The sequence below is a fragment of the Cladophialophora immunda genome (assembly GCF_000835495.1).
Source record: "Cladophialophora immunda strain CBS 83496 unplaced genomic scaffold supercont1.5, whole genome shotgun sequence".
NCBI lineage: Eukaryota > Fungi > Ascomycota > Eurotiomycetes > Chaetothyriales > Herpotrichiellaceae > Cladophialophora > Cladophialophora immunda.
Genome location: NW_015622545.1, coordinates 4,495,449 through 4,508,645, shown reverse-complemented (window position 1 = coordinate 4,508,645; position 13,197 = coordinate 4,495,449). Strand labels below are relative to the sequence as shown.

The 13,197-nt window shown below is 53.2% G+C and overlaps 4 protein-coding genes across 5 annotated transcripts; 2 read left to right on the top strand and 2 right to left on the bottom strand.

The window, feature by feature from the left end:
* Positions 1–2,883: 2,883 nt before the first annotated feature.
* On the bottom strand, positions 2,884–4,997 carry PV07_09651 (uncharacterized protein). The gene is made up of 5 exons (XM_016396926.1): positions 4,172–4,997; positions 3,701–4,124; positions 3,588–3,647; positions 3,167–3,535; positions 2,884–3,095 (listed from the first exon to the last, which is right to left on the bottom strand). Exons 1-5 carry the CDS (start codon positions 4,303–4,305, stop codon positions 2,997–2,999), a joined length of 1,086 nt encoding a protein of 361 aa, XP_016246782.1. The 5' UTR covers positions 4,306–4,997; the 3' UTR covers positions 2,884–2,996.
* A 242-nt stretch (positions 4,998–5,239) lies between these two features.
* PV07_09650 (uncharacterized protein) lies at positions 5,240–6,953 on the top strand. The gene is made up of 3 exons (XM_016396925.1): positions 5,240–5,405; positions 5,471–5,563; positions 5,659–6,953. Exons 1-3 carry the CDS (start codon positions 5,394–5,396, stop codon positions 6,412–6,414), a joined length of 861 nt encoding a protein of 286 aa, XP_016246781.1. The 5' UTR covers positions 5,240–5,393; the 3' UTR covers positions 6,415–6,953.
* A 160-nt stretch (positions 6,954–7,113) lies between these two features.
* On the top strand, positions 7,114–10,039 carry PV07_09649 (uncharacterized protein). Its single transcript, XM_016396924.1, has 3 exons — positions 7,114–8,105; positions 8,181–9,145; positions 9,221–10,039. Exons 1-3 carry the CDS (start codon positions 7,812–7,814, stop codon positions 9,552–9,554), a joined length of 1,593 nt encoding a protein of 530 aa, XP_016246780.1. The 5' UTR covers positions 7,114–7,811; the 3' UTR covers positions 9,555–10,039.
* On the bottom strand, positions 9,908–13,005 carry PV07_09648. Of its 2 annotated transcripts, XM_016396923.1 has the most exons (7): positions 12,671–13,005; positions 11,987–12,605; positions 11,627–11,922; positions 11,206–11,573; positions 10,827–11,019; positions 10,674–10,779; positions 9,908–10,620 (listed from the first exon to the last, which is right to left on the bottom strand). In XM_016396923.1, the coding sequence occupies exons 2-7, from the start codon at positions 12,153–12,155 to the stop codon at positions 10,235–10,237; spliced, it is 1,518 nt and encodes a 505-aa protein (XP_016246779.1). In that variant the 5' UTR covers positions 12,156–12,605; positions 12,671–13,005; the 3' UTR covers positions 9,908–10,234. The 2 variants fall into 2 exon arrangements, with proteins under 2 accessions (XP_016246779.1, XP_016246778.1); XM_016396922.1 differs by having other exon boundaries at positions 11,987–13,005.
* Positions 13,006–13,197: the final 192 nt, after the last annotated feature.

The window sequence follows — 13,197 nt, the reverse complement described above, 5'->3', positions numbered from 1 at the left end:
GCCCTCGAAGACATCAAACATGAGGTTATGGTGAACCATCTCTATCAGCAACAATGTTCGCGCCTCTGGGTCAGCGACGGGAGCGGAGAAATCGAAGGGGTGGTGCTACGAAAATCTCGTGGCATCTATCTATCATGCCCACCAACGCTCCGAGACTCACAATTTGGACAAGTTTGTGCCGAGCTCAATGTACAGGTAGGCTACATCACCCGGGTCCGAACAATGAACTCATTCGAAAATAGGTTGCGATGACCGTGAACTCAAGAGTCATCAAAACCTTCCTGGCTTGGGCTCCTGATGCTACAGATGTTCCTCTGACGAACGGCCTGCGAGTCCAGATCCTACCCACGATTTCTCACCTACCACGTGCGCGGAAATATCAATTCGCTGCCTTCATTGCCGCCGACTCCTTGTTGGTTGTATGGGACGATGACCCTTCAAACGTTATGAAAAGAGCAGCTTCCATCGAGTCCGAGCTGATGGAACTGGTCTGGCACACCGGCGAGGACGGGAATGAGGAAGTCACCAACGAAAAGCATGGAGCTTCCGCAGTTTCTGTCGATTTCGAATCCGGAGAGCTGCTGCCCCAGGAACGCCCCACGAATCTGATGAATACCATCCTAGTCGCGTTCACACTAATCATCGTTGTCACATTGCTTGGTTTGGCATGTCGGTCTTTGGCAACTGAGATCGCCGTCGATGGCTCATACATTCGTCTTGCTTTTCTCTCCTTGGTTCCTGTACAGATCTTCTTTACTTTGGTAAGTCACATCTTTGGTTCACCGGACTTGCTAATGGATCCTCAGTTCTTCGCCCAAGTCATCGTTGGCTGCGTGGCACAATGCCTTGGACCTATACAACAGATGCAACTCAACTCCAAATACTTTTCGGCAAAATGCTCTCCACGATTACGCACGCCCACTTTGCCGCATGTCACTGTTCAGTGCCCTGTCTACAAGGAGGGACTTATCTCAGTGATTGCGCCAACGGTCAAATCCATCAAGCACGCCATCTCAACGTACGAGCTGCAGGGCGGCACTGCAAACATGTTCATTAACGACGATGGCCTGCAGATTATTGACGAAGAGCAACGGAAAGCACGGATCGACTTCTACCAGGACCACAATATTGGCTGGACTGCTCGTCCAAAACATGGCAGCGAAGGCTTCGTTCGTAAGGGCAAGTTCAAAAAGGCCTCCAACATGAACTATGGGTTGATGCTGTCATGCAAAGTCGAGGACAAACTTCAGAGATATCACCGCAACTCCGCCTGGACTCCAAATGACGAGTCCGAAGCCTATGACCAATGCTTGCGAGAAGTTCTTGACGAAACCCCACGGGCATGGGCCGATGGTAATATTCGGGTAGGAGATTATATCTTGTTGATCGACAGTGATACCAGAGTGCCAGTAGACTGCCTGCTAGATGCGGTGAGCGAGATGGAACAATCTCCCGACGTTGGAATCATGCAATTCGCATCCGGCGTCATGCAGGTTGTGCATACCTTTTTCGAGAATGGCATCACCTTCTTCACCAACCTCATCTACACAGCTATTGAGTACACGGTTGCAAATGGCGACGTCGCCCCGTTTGTGGGCCACAATGCCATTCTTCGGTGGAGTGCCATCCAACAGGTCTCCTACACCGACGAAGACGGCTACGAGAAATTCTGGTCCGAGTCGCACGTTAGCGAAGACTTCGACATGTCCCTGCGCCTTCAATGCGACGGCTATATCATCCGACTGGCGTCCTGGGCCCACGGGGGTTTCAAGGAGGGCGTCAGTCTGACCGTGTACGACGAACTTGCTCGGTGGGAAAAGTACGCGTACGGATGCAACGAGCTTCTCTTCCATCCCATGAGGAAGTGGATCTACAAAGGGCCCTTTACTGAGCTCTTCCGACGGTTCCTCTTCTCCAACATCCGGTTCACCTCCAAGATCACCATCATCAGCTACATTGGCACATACTACGCCATTGGCGCCGCCTGGATTATGACCCTAGCCAACTACTTCGCCATCGGCTGGTTCAACGGGTACTTGGACAAGTACTACATCGACAGTTGGAAAGTGTGGTTCAGCATCGTGATCGTCTTCAACGGCCTGGGAAACATCGCCCTCGCCGTCATGCGGTACCGCATCGGCCAGAAATCATTCGGCCCAGCTCTTCTGGAGAACTTCAAGTGGATTGTCATGCTGTCCATCTTCCTGGGCGGCCTCTCGCTCCACGTCTCCCAAGCGCTGCTGGCGCACATGTTCGAAGTCGACATGACCTGGGGCGCCACCTCCAAGGAAGCCGAGTTCTCAAACTTCTTCATCGAGGTGCCCAAGGTAGTCCGAAAGTTCAAATTCAGCATCGCCTTCGCCCTCGTCGGGATCGTCGGCATGATCGTCCTGGCCACGAATCCCGGGGGCTACATCCCATTCGACTGGCTGATCAAGGATTTCATTGCCATTTTGCCCATGAGCACAGTTACTGCGAGCCATCTACTGTTACCGATCGTGTTGAATCCGGCGTTGATGACGTTCTCGTGGTGACAAAGCATGATCCAGGAATCCATGGCCGGGCAACCCAGTCGCTTGAACAGTGGCTTGTGGTTGGAAGCGGTGTATTCTCGGGCTGGGCGGACAGATCTGGCGGTCTGGACCAGAAAATGGATAGATAAACTTGGTCGGCTTGGAAGTTCGCAATGCTTTTGGCGCTGCTATAGTCTTCTTCATATGGGTGGATGGTCTTTGGCACAAGGGGTGTCTTCAGTAATTGACGTAACTCTTCGATATACCGAGACAGTCACAGATAAGGCACAAATTACAATACTCCGTCATACCACTACTCTTTATCTCAAGGCCAGGGAACTTTTTTCCTCCCGCAAATTACGATGGCGAACGAGGAGCACGGGACATGAAGAGAATGGGGTTCGTCCCAGTCCGAGATGAGGTGTATATACTTCCATTCATTCAAATGTTGAATAGCGGATACTAATTTTGATACACCGCCCATCACGACACCTTAAGCACTGCCCTGCCTGCAAGCTTGCCGGCAACCATGAGATCGATATACTTGTCCAGATCCTCCAGAGTTCCCTTGGTCAGGATCGGCTGAGGAGAGAGATATCAGTTAGCAACATAGGGACTCGTGGCGGCTGTAAAAGGGGTCCTTGTTGACTTACATGGACCAAACCCCGAGCGGTGAAGTCAAGTGCTTCTTCAACGTCCTTCAATGTACCGACGACGCTGCCCACAACGTTCAATTTCTTTAGGCACAGCATGAGGGGAGGTGCACCAGCGAGGACTGTTGGATCCTTTGGCAGGCCAACAGCAACTACGGTGCCGCCTGGACGAAGCAGTCCAGGTGCAGAGGCGTAGGCTTCCTTTGTGGCCGCCGTGACAATGACTCCGTGGGCTCCGTACTTGGTAATTCGCATGACCTCGGCGGCGATATCCTGGGTCTTTGTGAAGTCGATAAACTCTTCGGCGCCCAGCCGTTTGCAAAGATCGCGTTTCTCATCCCCACCATCGATGGCGATGATCCTCATACCCTAGATGACGCGGTGAGCCTTGTTTGCGGACTGTATTTGCGTAATATCATACCATAGCCTTAGCATATTGCACTGCGAAATGGCCGAGACCGCCACCAGCTCCCGGAAGTACCTATGGCAGGGTGGTGAGTAGGGTTCGCGATACCTCAGCCGATCAACACGTACAATCCACTGCCCGGGCTTCACGGCGCTTCTCTTGCAAGCCGTGTATGCCGTGACTCCTCCGCACATGATAGGACCAGCCTCCTCGTCGGTAACGCCTTCTGGAATGCGAGTGGTATATCGTCCGTCGCTCAAAGCGTATTCTTGGAACGTCCCAGCTTGGCTGAAGCCCGAGTTCTTCTGGTTCGGACAATGGAGCTCATCGACGCCGTTTGTGCAGAACTCACACTCGCCACAGGTACCCCAAACCCATTTGATGCCGGCACGATCTCCTACCTTCCACCGATGATGCATGTCGTCTCCAACTGCAACGACAACACCTGCACCCTCGTGGCCGGCAATACCTTTTGTGGCCGGCAGCATTGACAGACCAAACGACGCCCACTCATCCTTGATCAAGGACTTGTCCGAAGCGCAAAGACCGGTCCTGCTTGGCTATCAGATACGGAAAACTTGCTTTCGGGAAGAACTTGCCAGTTGATCTTGACCAGGATTTCACTGGGTCCAGGGGTTGGCACATCGACCTGTTTGACAGGGGCTTTGGAATCAGCACCCTCACCAACTTTGACCGCAGCCTTCTGTTGTTTGGGAATCGATACTGTAGTCATGGTGGTTGCGTCGGTGGTTCAGTGCAAGGATCACGGTGAGACTAAATCAAAGGGAAGGTTGATTTCCTGACAATTAAGAAGACCAAGGGGAAGCAGCAAGGCCACCCAAGGGAGCACAAGACGAGGTTTTATAGCGTTGAGCCAGCCTATGATACATGTGATGCAGGACAGCATCCTTTAGTCCTCGGCATGCTCCCCCTGCAGCTCGAGTCGATTGCATAGAGTCGCGCCCCGCAGTCACTGGAGATGCAAAGCAGCCTTATTCGGTCGAGGGCTGTCGAAAGGCGGGGTACACGGTCAGGAGATGTGGAGATATTGAGGATGGAGGACGTAAGTAGCACTGGGCCAAAGCATGGTCGACGGGGTCCGACAGATACAGCAATTTGTATCTCCCTTGGCTGGGGAGCTGATTGGTCTTCAAGTCATTGGCATGCGTTGATCGCTTGCCGGTAGCACGAGCCGAATTGACATCTGTGGCCTGCACTAGGTACGGAGCCCATGGTCGGAGGATGAAAGCGATCTGGGAGGTGGTGGCGGCTTGACCCTTTCGGAACACTAAACATGGAGTTGACGCAGACACAGTCAGTAGACGATAGCGAACTCGCTGGCATGGAGAGAGACCATCGCGATGTGGGATGGGTGTACAACAGCTGTCACAGGACGGAGTACCATGTACCTATGAGGAGGTATCGAGTCAGGGAGAAGATCATATCAGTGATGGCTGTTGGCGGAGGGGCGCAGGAGGGCGCAGGCAGCGAGTAATCAATCCATACCAGGCAAGTGAGCCGTACGAAATACGGCTCCGACCAACACGCGGAACGCCACCGTCCTCCGGCCACATCACTGCGCATCCAATGGAGCCGGCACTGGAGCGTGGGTCTTTGGCTCTGCATTATTTCCTCAATCAATCCTCCTCTCCCTCCTCCTCATCCTCCTCGTCTTCCCCATTTTCCTTTTGTCGGGTGAACGGGTGAACGGAGGACATCTCACAGGTGCACCGGCCCGCCTTCCTAGAAACATTGCGTACTGCTTTGCTGTGCTTGTTCAGCACGACCGAACTGGAAAAGCCACGCATCAGCTCATCCACCATGGTGCTCGCCGTATGGACCTATGTTGCCCGGTGAAGTATGAAGTCTCGGGATTGGCTGACGCCCTCGCTGCCCAGGCTATTGGCCAGATCTGCTCGAATGCATCCATGTCCCATAACCTCGCGCAATGCCAGAAGCTGGTGCAAAAAGCCGTGGCCGCTGGAGCAAAGGTAGGTGGGATGCTCGTATTCTCGTCCAGGGTCCCTGGCTCTCCATCTCGACGAGGCCATCGACCTGATCCTCACCAGCGAATCCATCTTTCTAGGCACTCTTCCTCCCTGAGGCCTCCGACTACATCGCCTCCTCAGCAGCAGAATCGGTAGAGCTCTGTCAAGATGTCTCCCATAGCCCCTTTGTCCGCGGCCTTCAACAAGCTGCCAGAGCTCATTCCTTGCCCATCAATGTCGGAATCCACGAACCAACAGTTCCACCCTCCAAGAGAATCCGTAACACCTTGATCTGGATCGATAAAGAGGGGGATATCGTACACAGGTACCAGAAGCTGCACCTTTTTGACCTTGATCTTCGTCCAAATGGACCGAGGTTGAAGGAGAGTGACTCGACCGAGCCGGGCCATGAGATTGTTTCGCCATTTTCGACCTCCCTGGGCAAGATTGGTAGCCTGATTTGCTTTGACCTGCGATTCCCGGAGCCCGCACTCAGGTTGCGTAGGCAAGGCGCCGATATATTGCTCTACCCGTCCGCATTCACCGTCCCGACCGGAAAACTACACTGGGAGATCTTGCTGAGATGTCGAGCCATCGAGACTCAGTGCTGGGTCATAGCTTCAGCGCAGTGTGGTAGACACAACGGGAAGCGCGTGAGTTATGGTGATACCATAGTCATTTCGCCAAATGGCCAGATTGTGGGGCGGCTGGACCACGTGGACGACACTGAGAAGGAGGAAGAACAAGCGCGGGAGCCGGATATTCTCACAGTTGACATTGATCTCGATTCACTGAGAGACGTCAGACGAAGCATCCCCTTGCTTAGAAGGACCGACGTCTATCCGGAGATCTAACATGGCCGAATGCAATGTACATTTTAAATGACCCGACAATCTTACTCTCTGGTACCGAAACCCCGACTGTCGGTTTCACAGCCGGATTCCCATGCTTCAAGCCGATGCGTCCATCTTCCAGGGCTCAAGGCCATCACTCATTGTGATATTCCTGGGGCCTGTTGAGGACACTGTGAGAGCACGCGGGCCTGCCACCTCTACGCATTCAACTGTCCCGCATTGGGAAACGGTATTCTGTGCGCAAGACGGTCGAGACGGGCCATGTTTCGATATGTCGACAGGTTAGCTCCGGGGCCAACCTCTGGCATAGATACAAAGGAGGACCCTGGCCGTTATACAATGCGGCAAATGTCGATATGACCATCCAATCTCCCCCTTCAATTCCGACACATCGGAACCTCTGTAGCCTACAGCATTGCCCGTTTCACCTTCTCTTGTTCGATGGAATGCTGTTGTTTCAACAAAAGCTGCGGTCTCCCTTTCTCAGTACAGCATATCTTCCCTGGTGATGACCACATAGATATATATATTTAATTTCCGGTTGAGAACATGTCCTTTGAAGGCGGAGATAGTGCCTCACAATACGTTGTACGTTAGGCGTCCATCGGAGACTTCGTACAAGAATCGCAGCTGGCCCTCCTCATCACGGCTCTCTTTTCACGTTATTCCTACCTATCGTTGATAGCCGCTGCAAAGGGTCACCGATACTGATGACGACTACGTCCTGCAGGAAGGGAGAATGGGTCATTTTGCTGCTGTGCCGGTCCGCCACATGCATTATTGCCCAAGACTGCGAAGATGTGCCGAGAGAGAAAACCCCGCCAAACAGGATCGACAGGATTTGACGGGCCGAGCTGGATGGAGAAGGCGCTGAACAACCGTCCAGGGTCGACTTTGTCCTCTGAGCCGGAGACGAAGACCTGCTGAAGATACAACTCTACCCTGAGAGGATAGGCGGGTTCTTTCTTTTCTGCGAAAAACATCTCCTCGGTTGAACAGGAACCCGGTCGAAAAGTGACATGTGTTCTGGGGCGAACCAGTTCAGCCCTCCAGAGTCTATCTCAACCTGCGCAGAAGGCTGGAGCGCTAATTAGCCCATCTCGAAGCATGGATTCCATTGATGGACCCTTTCCGGGGCAAGTTATCACACTCCTTGACGCCCCCAATGGTTGACCCCATCTTTGATCGTCGTACATGCCTCGCCTTTGCCGTATATCCGATAACGGAGCTTTTTAAATCCAGCGCCATGCGGCCGCTTGTGACGAAGACAGACCTTGCTGGCACGACATCTATTCGCGTTGCTGTTCAATATATTTTCAGCAGTGGTTTACTGCCGACGTTCATCATGGTGGTGATCATGATGCATACGACTTGACATTGGCGCCAATTGCAAGGAGATGGCAGGACCCGAACCAACAACCACCCGAACACCGTTTGCTTCGGCTTCCTCGTCCACTCTCGACGACACTCCGGAGATGGAGAAGCCTGAAACGCCTCTCGAAACTGGATCAGACATTCTGGCGCTCAAGGAAATCGACACAGGCGAACAGGCCGTTGTTCCAGAACATGCACCTTCAACTCGTGGGCCTCGCAGCGACCTCGTCGAATTCGATGGCCCCGACGATCCAGAAAACCCCAAGAATTGGTCAAACGCAAAACGTTGGGGGATTACCGCTTCCATGGGTCTTATGGTATGTTGTTCAAGAATCCCGACTACCGACGTCCTTTTCTGTACAGAGACCAGGTCGCTGATATAGTATTGAAAGACCTTTGTCGTGACCTTTGCGAGCTCGATCTATTCCGTTGCCATTCGGCCTGTCGCCAAAGAATATCATATAGGCGAGGTCTCGTCTACCCTGGGGGTGTCCCTCTTCCTTCTTGGGTTTGTGTTTGGACCTATCCTGTTTGGACCAGCATCGGAAGTTTTTGGCCGCCGGATCCCTCTCTTTGTGGGATACCTCGTCTTCGCCGTCTTCCAGATTCCGGTGGCCGTCGCTCAGAATGTAGAGACGATCATGCTCGGTCGTTTCTTCGGAGGATTTGCCGCTTCGGCGCCATTGGCTGTCGTCGGAGGCGCCATGGCTGATATCTGGGGACCCATCGAGAGGGCGTATGGGATTTGCGTGTTTGCGGCCTCTGCCTTCACAGGTCCAGTTGCTGGGCCCATCATTGGCGGCTTTGTCACCCAGTCATATCTTGGCTGGCGATGGACCGCCTGGATTACCTTGATCATGACGGCACTGTTTGGATGCATTGGCCTGGTCTTGATCCCTGAGACCTCGGCCGCAAGGATTCTGCAAATGAAAGCGAAGCGACTGCGATACGAAACGCAAAACTGGGCACTACACGCCAAAGCGGACGAGAGCCGAGTCAACATAAAGACACTGACGACCATATATCTCGTCCGGCCGTTTGTCATGTTTGTGCAGGAGCCAATCCTCGCACTCATCACCGCATACATGAGCTTCATCTACGGCATCCTGTATCTCCTTTTCGAGGCCTATCCCATCTCGTTCCAGGAACAACGGGGTTGGAACCCCGGGGTCGGATCCCTCCCGTTCGCCGCGTTCATCGTCGGCATTGCCATGGGGACAGGTATGATCGCCTACTCAACCCGGACCAATTTCACAAAGGCCTTCAAGAAACACGGCAGGGTCATCCCCGAAGAGAGGCTGCCCCCCATGATCGTCGGAGCCGCCGTTCTCCCGATCGGTCTGTTTCTATTTGCTTGGTAAGGACCACTCTCGCTCGCTATTCCTACAAGCCTGTTTAACAGGGAACATTTCTTTTACTGACCCCATCGCAGGACTTCTGATCCACACATCACCTGGGTCCCGCAAGTCCTCGCCACGGCGCTCCTGGGCATGGGATGCCTGTCGACGTTCTGGCAGGGCACAAACTTCATCATTGATTGCTATGGGTTCTACTCCAACAGCGCCATCGCGGTGAACACCTTCGTTCGGTCCATAGCTGGCGCCGGCTTCCCCCTGTTCGCCCCGGCCATGTACCACAACCTGGGTGTGCCTTGGGCGACTTCGCTCCTGGCATTTCTTTGCCTGGTGTTCTTTCCGGTCCCGGTCCTCTTCTACATATATGGCGCGAAGATTAGACAGAGATCGAGGTTCAGGCCCGTGGGCTGAGACAGTCTTGGGTTGGCTGCAAGCAAAACAACAGAATGCCTCTCTCTCTCCAGCTGAGGGAAAATTGAGATGAAGTGTTGCGTTAGAGATCTCTCTCCCTGCTGTGACAAAACCTTCCCCATCTTTCCCCCAGGGATCAGAACAACTTTGTCGAGGAAAGGACTCCGGACCGGACGAGACAAGATGTCAGCACTGCCATAGGCGTTCCGCCTAAACCACATGGCTCGCGGCTACAAGCCTATGACGAGAAGGAAACGGCACATAACCGACTCCAAGATGCGAGTACGATATCCGTGATAGAGCTGCCCGTCATCAAGGAATAGTGTTGACAAGGCGAGAATGAGACATCATGTCGAAGGAATAAATTGGTTTGGTGAGAGAGAGAGAGTCCATACATATAAGACAGCGTTGTTTAATATTAGTGTAGTGGCAGTCCCATCTCGCAATGGAGACAGATTTTGCTCTGGCGAGCAGTGGCTTTGCACCTTTTGATTTTGAGCGATAGCTCTATTAAACAGGAGCAAAGCCTCTCGTAGTTCACTGCTCCCACATCAATCGAATGTGTCTTGGCAATCCATGGTCAGATTGAGGACAGAAACTGAGGACAACTACATTCCCCCACCCCGATTTTGGAGGCACTGCAGTCCAGTCCGTTGTTGCGTTAACACATTCCGCCTTTTTCAAGCCTTGATCTCCATCTCGACAACTTCAGCATTCACCAAAGTCTTATCAAGCTTGGCTCTCTCTTCAGCGGAGAGATGGGTGAGATCGATGGCGACCTCATCCCCGAATTTCTTCCCGACTTCTTCAAGGGCTAGTCCTTTGGTCTCAGGGTAGAACAGCGCCATGATCGTGGCTCCAAACAACGGGACGATGATGAAAATGAGGTAGTATTTCCAGCCGATGTTGTTGAATGCGACAGGAGCGCACATGGTGTAGATCAAGCTGAAGGCAAACAAACCAGAGACACTGAACCCGGCGCCTTGGGCGCGGATTGAAGTTGGGAAGATCTCGGAAGAGTAAACGTAGGATGAGGCGTCCATTGAGCCGCCGAAGAAAGTCACAACTAGTTTGGAGTCAGTTGTTGAAGGGTAGGCATTGCATTTGACGGTGACTTACATAGGTAGAGGAAGAAGACGCCGAATCCATTCCCCACTCGATTGTCGGTCCCGCCGTATCTCGCAAGACAAGCGGTAAACCCAGCAACGGAGATAGAACAGCCAATCTAGATCATCAGTAACGATTGCAGGTGAGAGATCACAAGCAGCGTACCTGTCCAACAACCATGATTGGAATGCGGCCGACTTTGTCTAGTAAGAGTGCGTTGATGAAGTTCATGAAAGCGGCCCAAGTGTCCCAGAGTGCGTACAGCATCAGAGGCATTGCCCCGTATAGACTGAGGCCGTTGTAAAGAAGCACTTGATAGTTGTTGATGACCAGGCATCCTGTGCTCTGGACCAGGCCCCTGCGACTGTTAGCAGATGGTTCAACCTCAAAGGTGCCAATTGACGAAGGATATTCGCTGAAGTGCCCAGACACAAGACAGTGGACCGTCTGTGTAATCCATGGTCGACGACTCTTCAATGCTAGGATAATAACGCATACCGCGATGGCGGTCAATGAAAACGAAAGGCTGTCAGACAAAACTCACAGGAGGAGAAAGCCAAAGAGCAAGCGTTTTCGGTAAGACTTTCTCGAAAACAAGAGAACCCAGCCTTTGACCCAGCCTTGTCTCCAACCTTCGCGCTTCTCCAGGTCTAGCTGTTGACGGATTTGATATAGCTCTTCTCGGGCAATAGTGTCGTCCTCATCTTCAGGGTGGTGATGCAATCGTTTGAGGATCTCGAAGCCTTGCTCTTGCATGTCGTTTGCAACCAGATATCGAGGCGACTCAGGAAGCCACGGAGAGCCGACCAATAGGCATAGCGGCGGAACGATTTGAAGGGCGAGGCAAAGACGCCACTGAGCCACCTGGTTCTTCAAGAAATAGCAGCCGTAGCCCGTCCATCCGGCTAGCCCCTGTACCAAGTGTGAGAGATCAGTTAGACTGAGAAAGGGGACAGGAAACTTACGTATCCAACGCACAAAATAAACCCATGACTGCCTACCATTCTCCCACGTGAGTGGGCAGGGGAAACTTCTGATTGATAGAGAGGTGTGATGACATTGACCATGCCGACGCCCAAGCCCATCATGAAGCGAGCAACCAAGAACATGGCAATGTGGACGGATCCAGCCTGGAGAGCACCCGCAACGATACAAATGCAGGCAGTGACTTGTATGGACCTCTTCCTGCCCACCCTGTCGGCCAGCCATGTAATGAGATAGCAGCCTATGAACCCACCTCCGGCGAAGAGTCCATTGGTTGCTACCGATAGCATGTCAGTCGTACTTCGTCAATCTCCATACTTGGGGGATTGTCAAACGCTCACCTCCAGTGATTCGGGAGCCACCGCTTGACTTGATGTCGATGTTGAAGTATTGGAAGAAGGACGGCAGGCCAATGACGGCGCCAATGATCGCCGAATTGTACCCATAAGTCAAGGACCCGAAGGTCACAAAGAAGACGACGAGAAAGTTGTATCTGTTTCCTGCACCCATTTCGAGAGTTCGCGGAATAGTCAAGAGGTCTCTGGCTGACTGTTCTGGTGATTCATGATGGGTTGCAGCCTTTATGCCAGCTTCTGCAACGGGTCTGGATGCGTCCTCTGGAAACAGCTTGTGGAAGTCCAGGGCTTCTCCAAGCAACGGCAGTTTGATGGCATCCCCTCTACCCCAAGGGGAAGGACATAGTCAAAAGTGCAATATCACCCATCGGTAGGTCCTTTAGCGAGATTGGGGTACATGCCGACCAGGAGCGCATGGCGCAGGATTGTCACTCCCAAGAATAGTCATCTGAATCTGGACCTTCCAAATCCGATACGGGCTGCTGCTGTTCAATCCCAATGACACCCTCCCTGACTGCCCCACAAGACCACATCTCCGCAAAGTTGGGGAAGACGACGAGGAGCACTTTGGAGTTGGAGGCGATAAGCTGGTATGTACTCCGTCCTTGGACATGATGTGACTTTTGTTAGTGTCTGGAAGCGATCAGGGGATGCGCGGGCTCTTCATACAAGCTGGCAGCAGCTCCAACAGAACCGGCAGATGGCAATCACACCATGTCGGCAGCCAAGTTGTTCGATACCTGCTTGAGTCCGACCAGGCACCAAACTGGTCAAGCCAGGATCTGGGACAGCTGCTTGAGGATGGGGCGAGCAGCTAGCTTGCCAACAGGTATGGGCTGGGCGAATCATGGCTAGATGGCCGTCGGACGCCTGAACCGGGCTCTCTGTGGGGCAGCTCGAGACCGAGCTCTCGCCGGAGGTGAGCTCTTCGTCGCCTTTGCGGGGAGAGAGTGCGAGGGCTAGGCGAGGGAAAGGATGGGAAGGGAGGGATGTTGAGGTCGAAGTTGAGTTTGGAATGTGGCTGTCGTCGCTCAAATACGATGGTCGAGTTTGTACCCAACACGAAGGACGTCCGGATGGGTGCACATTTGCTGGCTGTTGCCGCCTGAGCCGTCCTCGGGTGACGTCATCGCAGCCTGTCGCTCATGCCTGCGCTGCCTCTGGTCGGAATCGAGGTATCTTCGAACCGGAGGGCG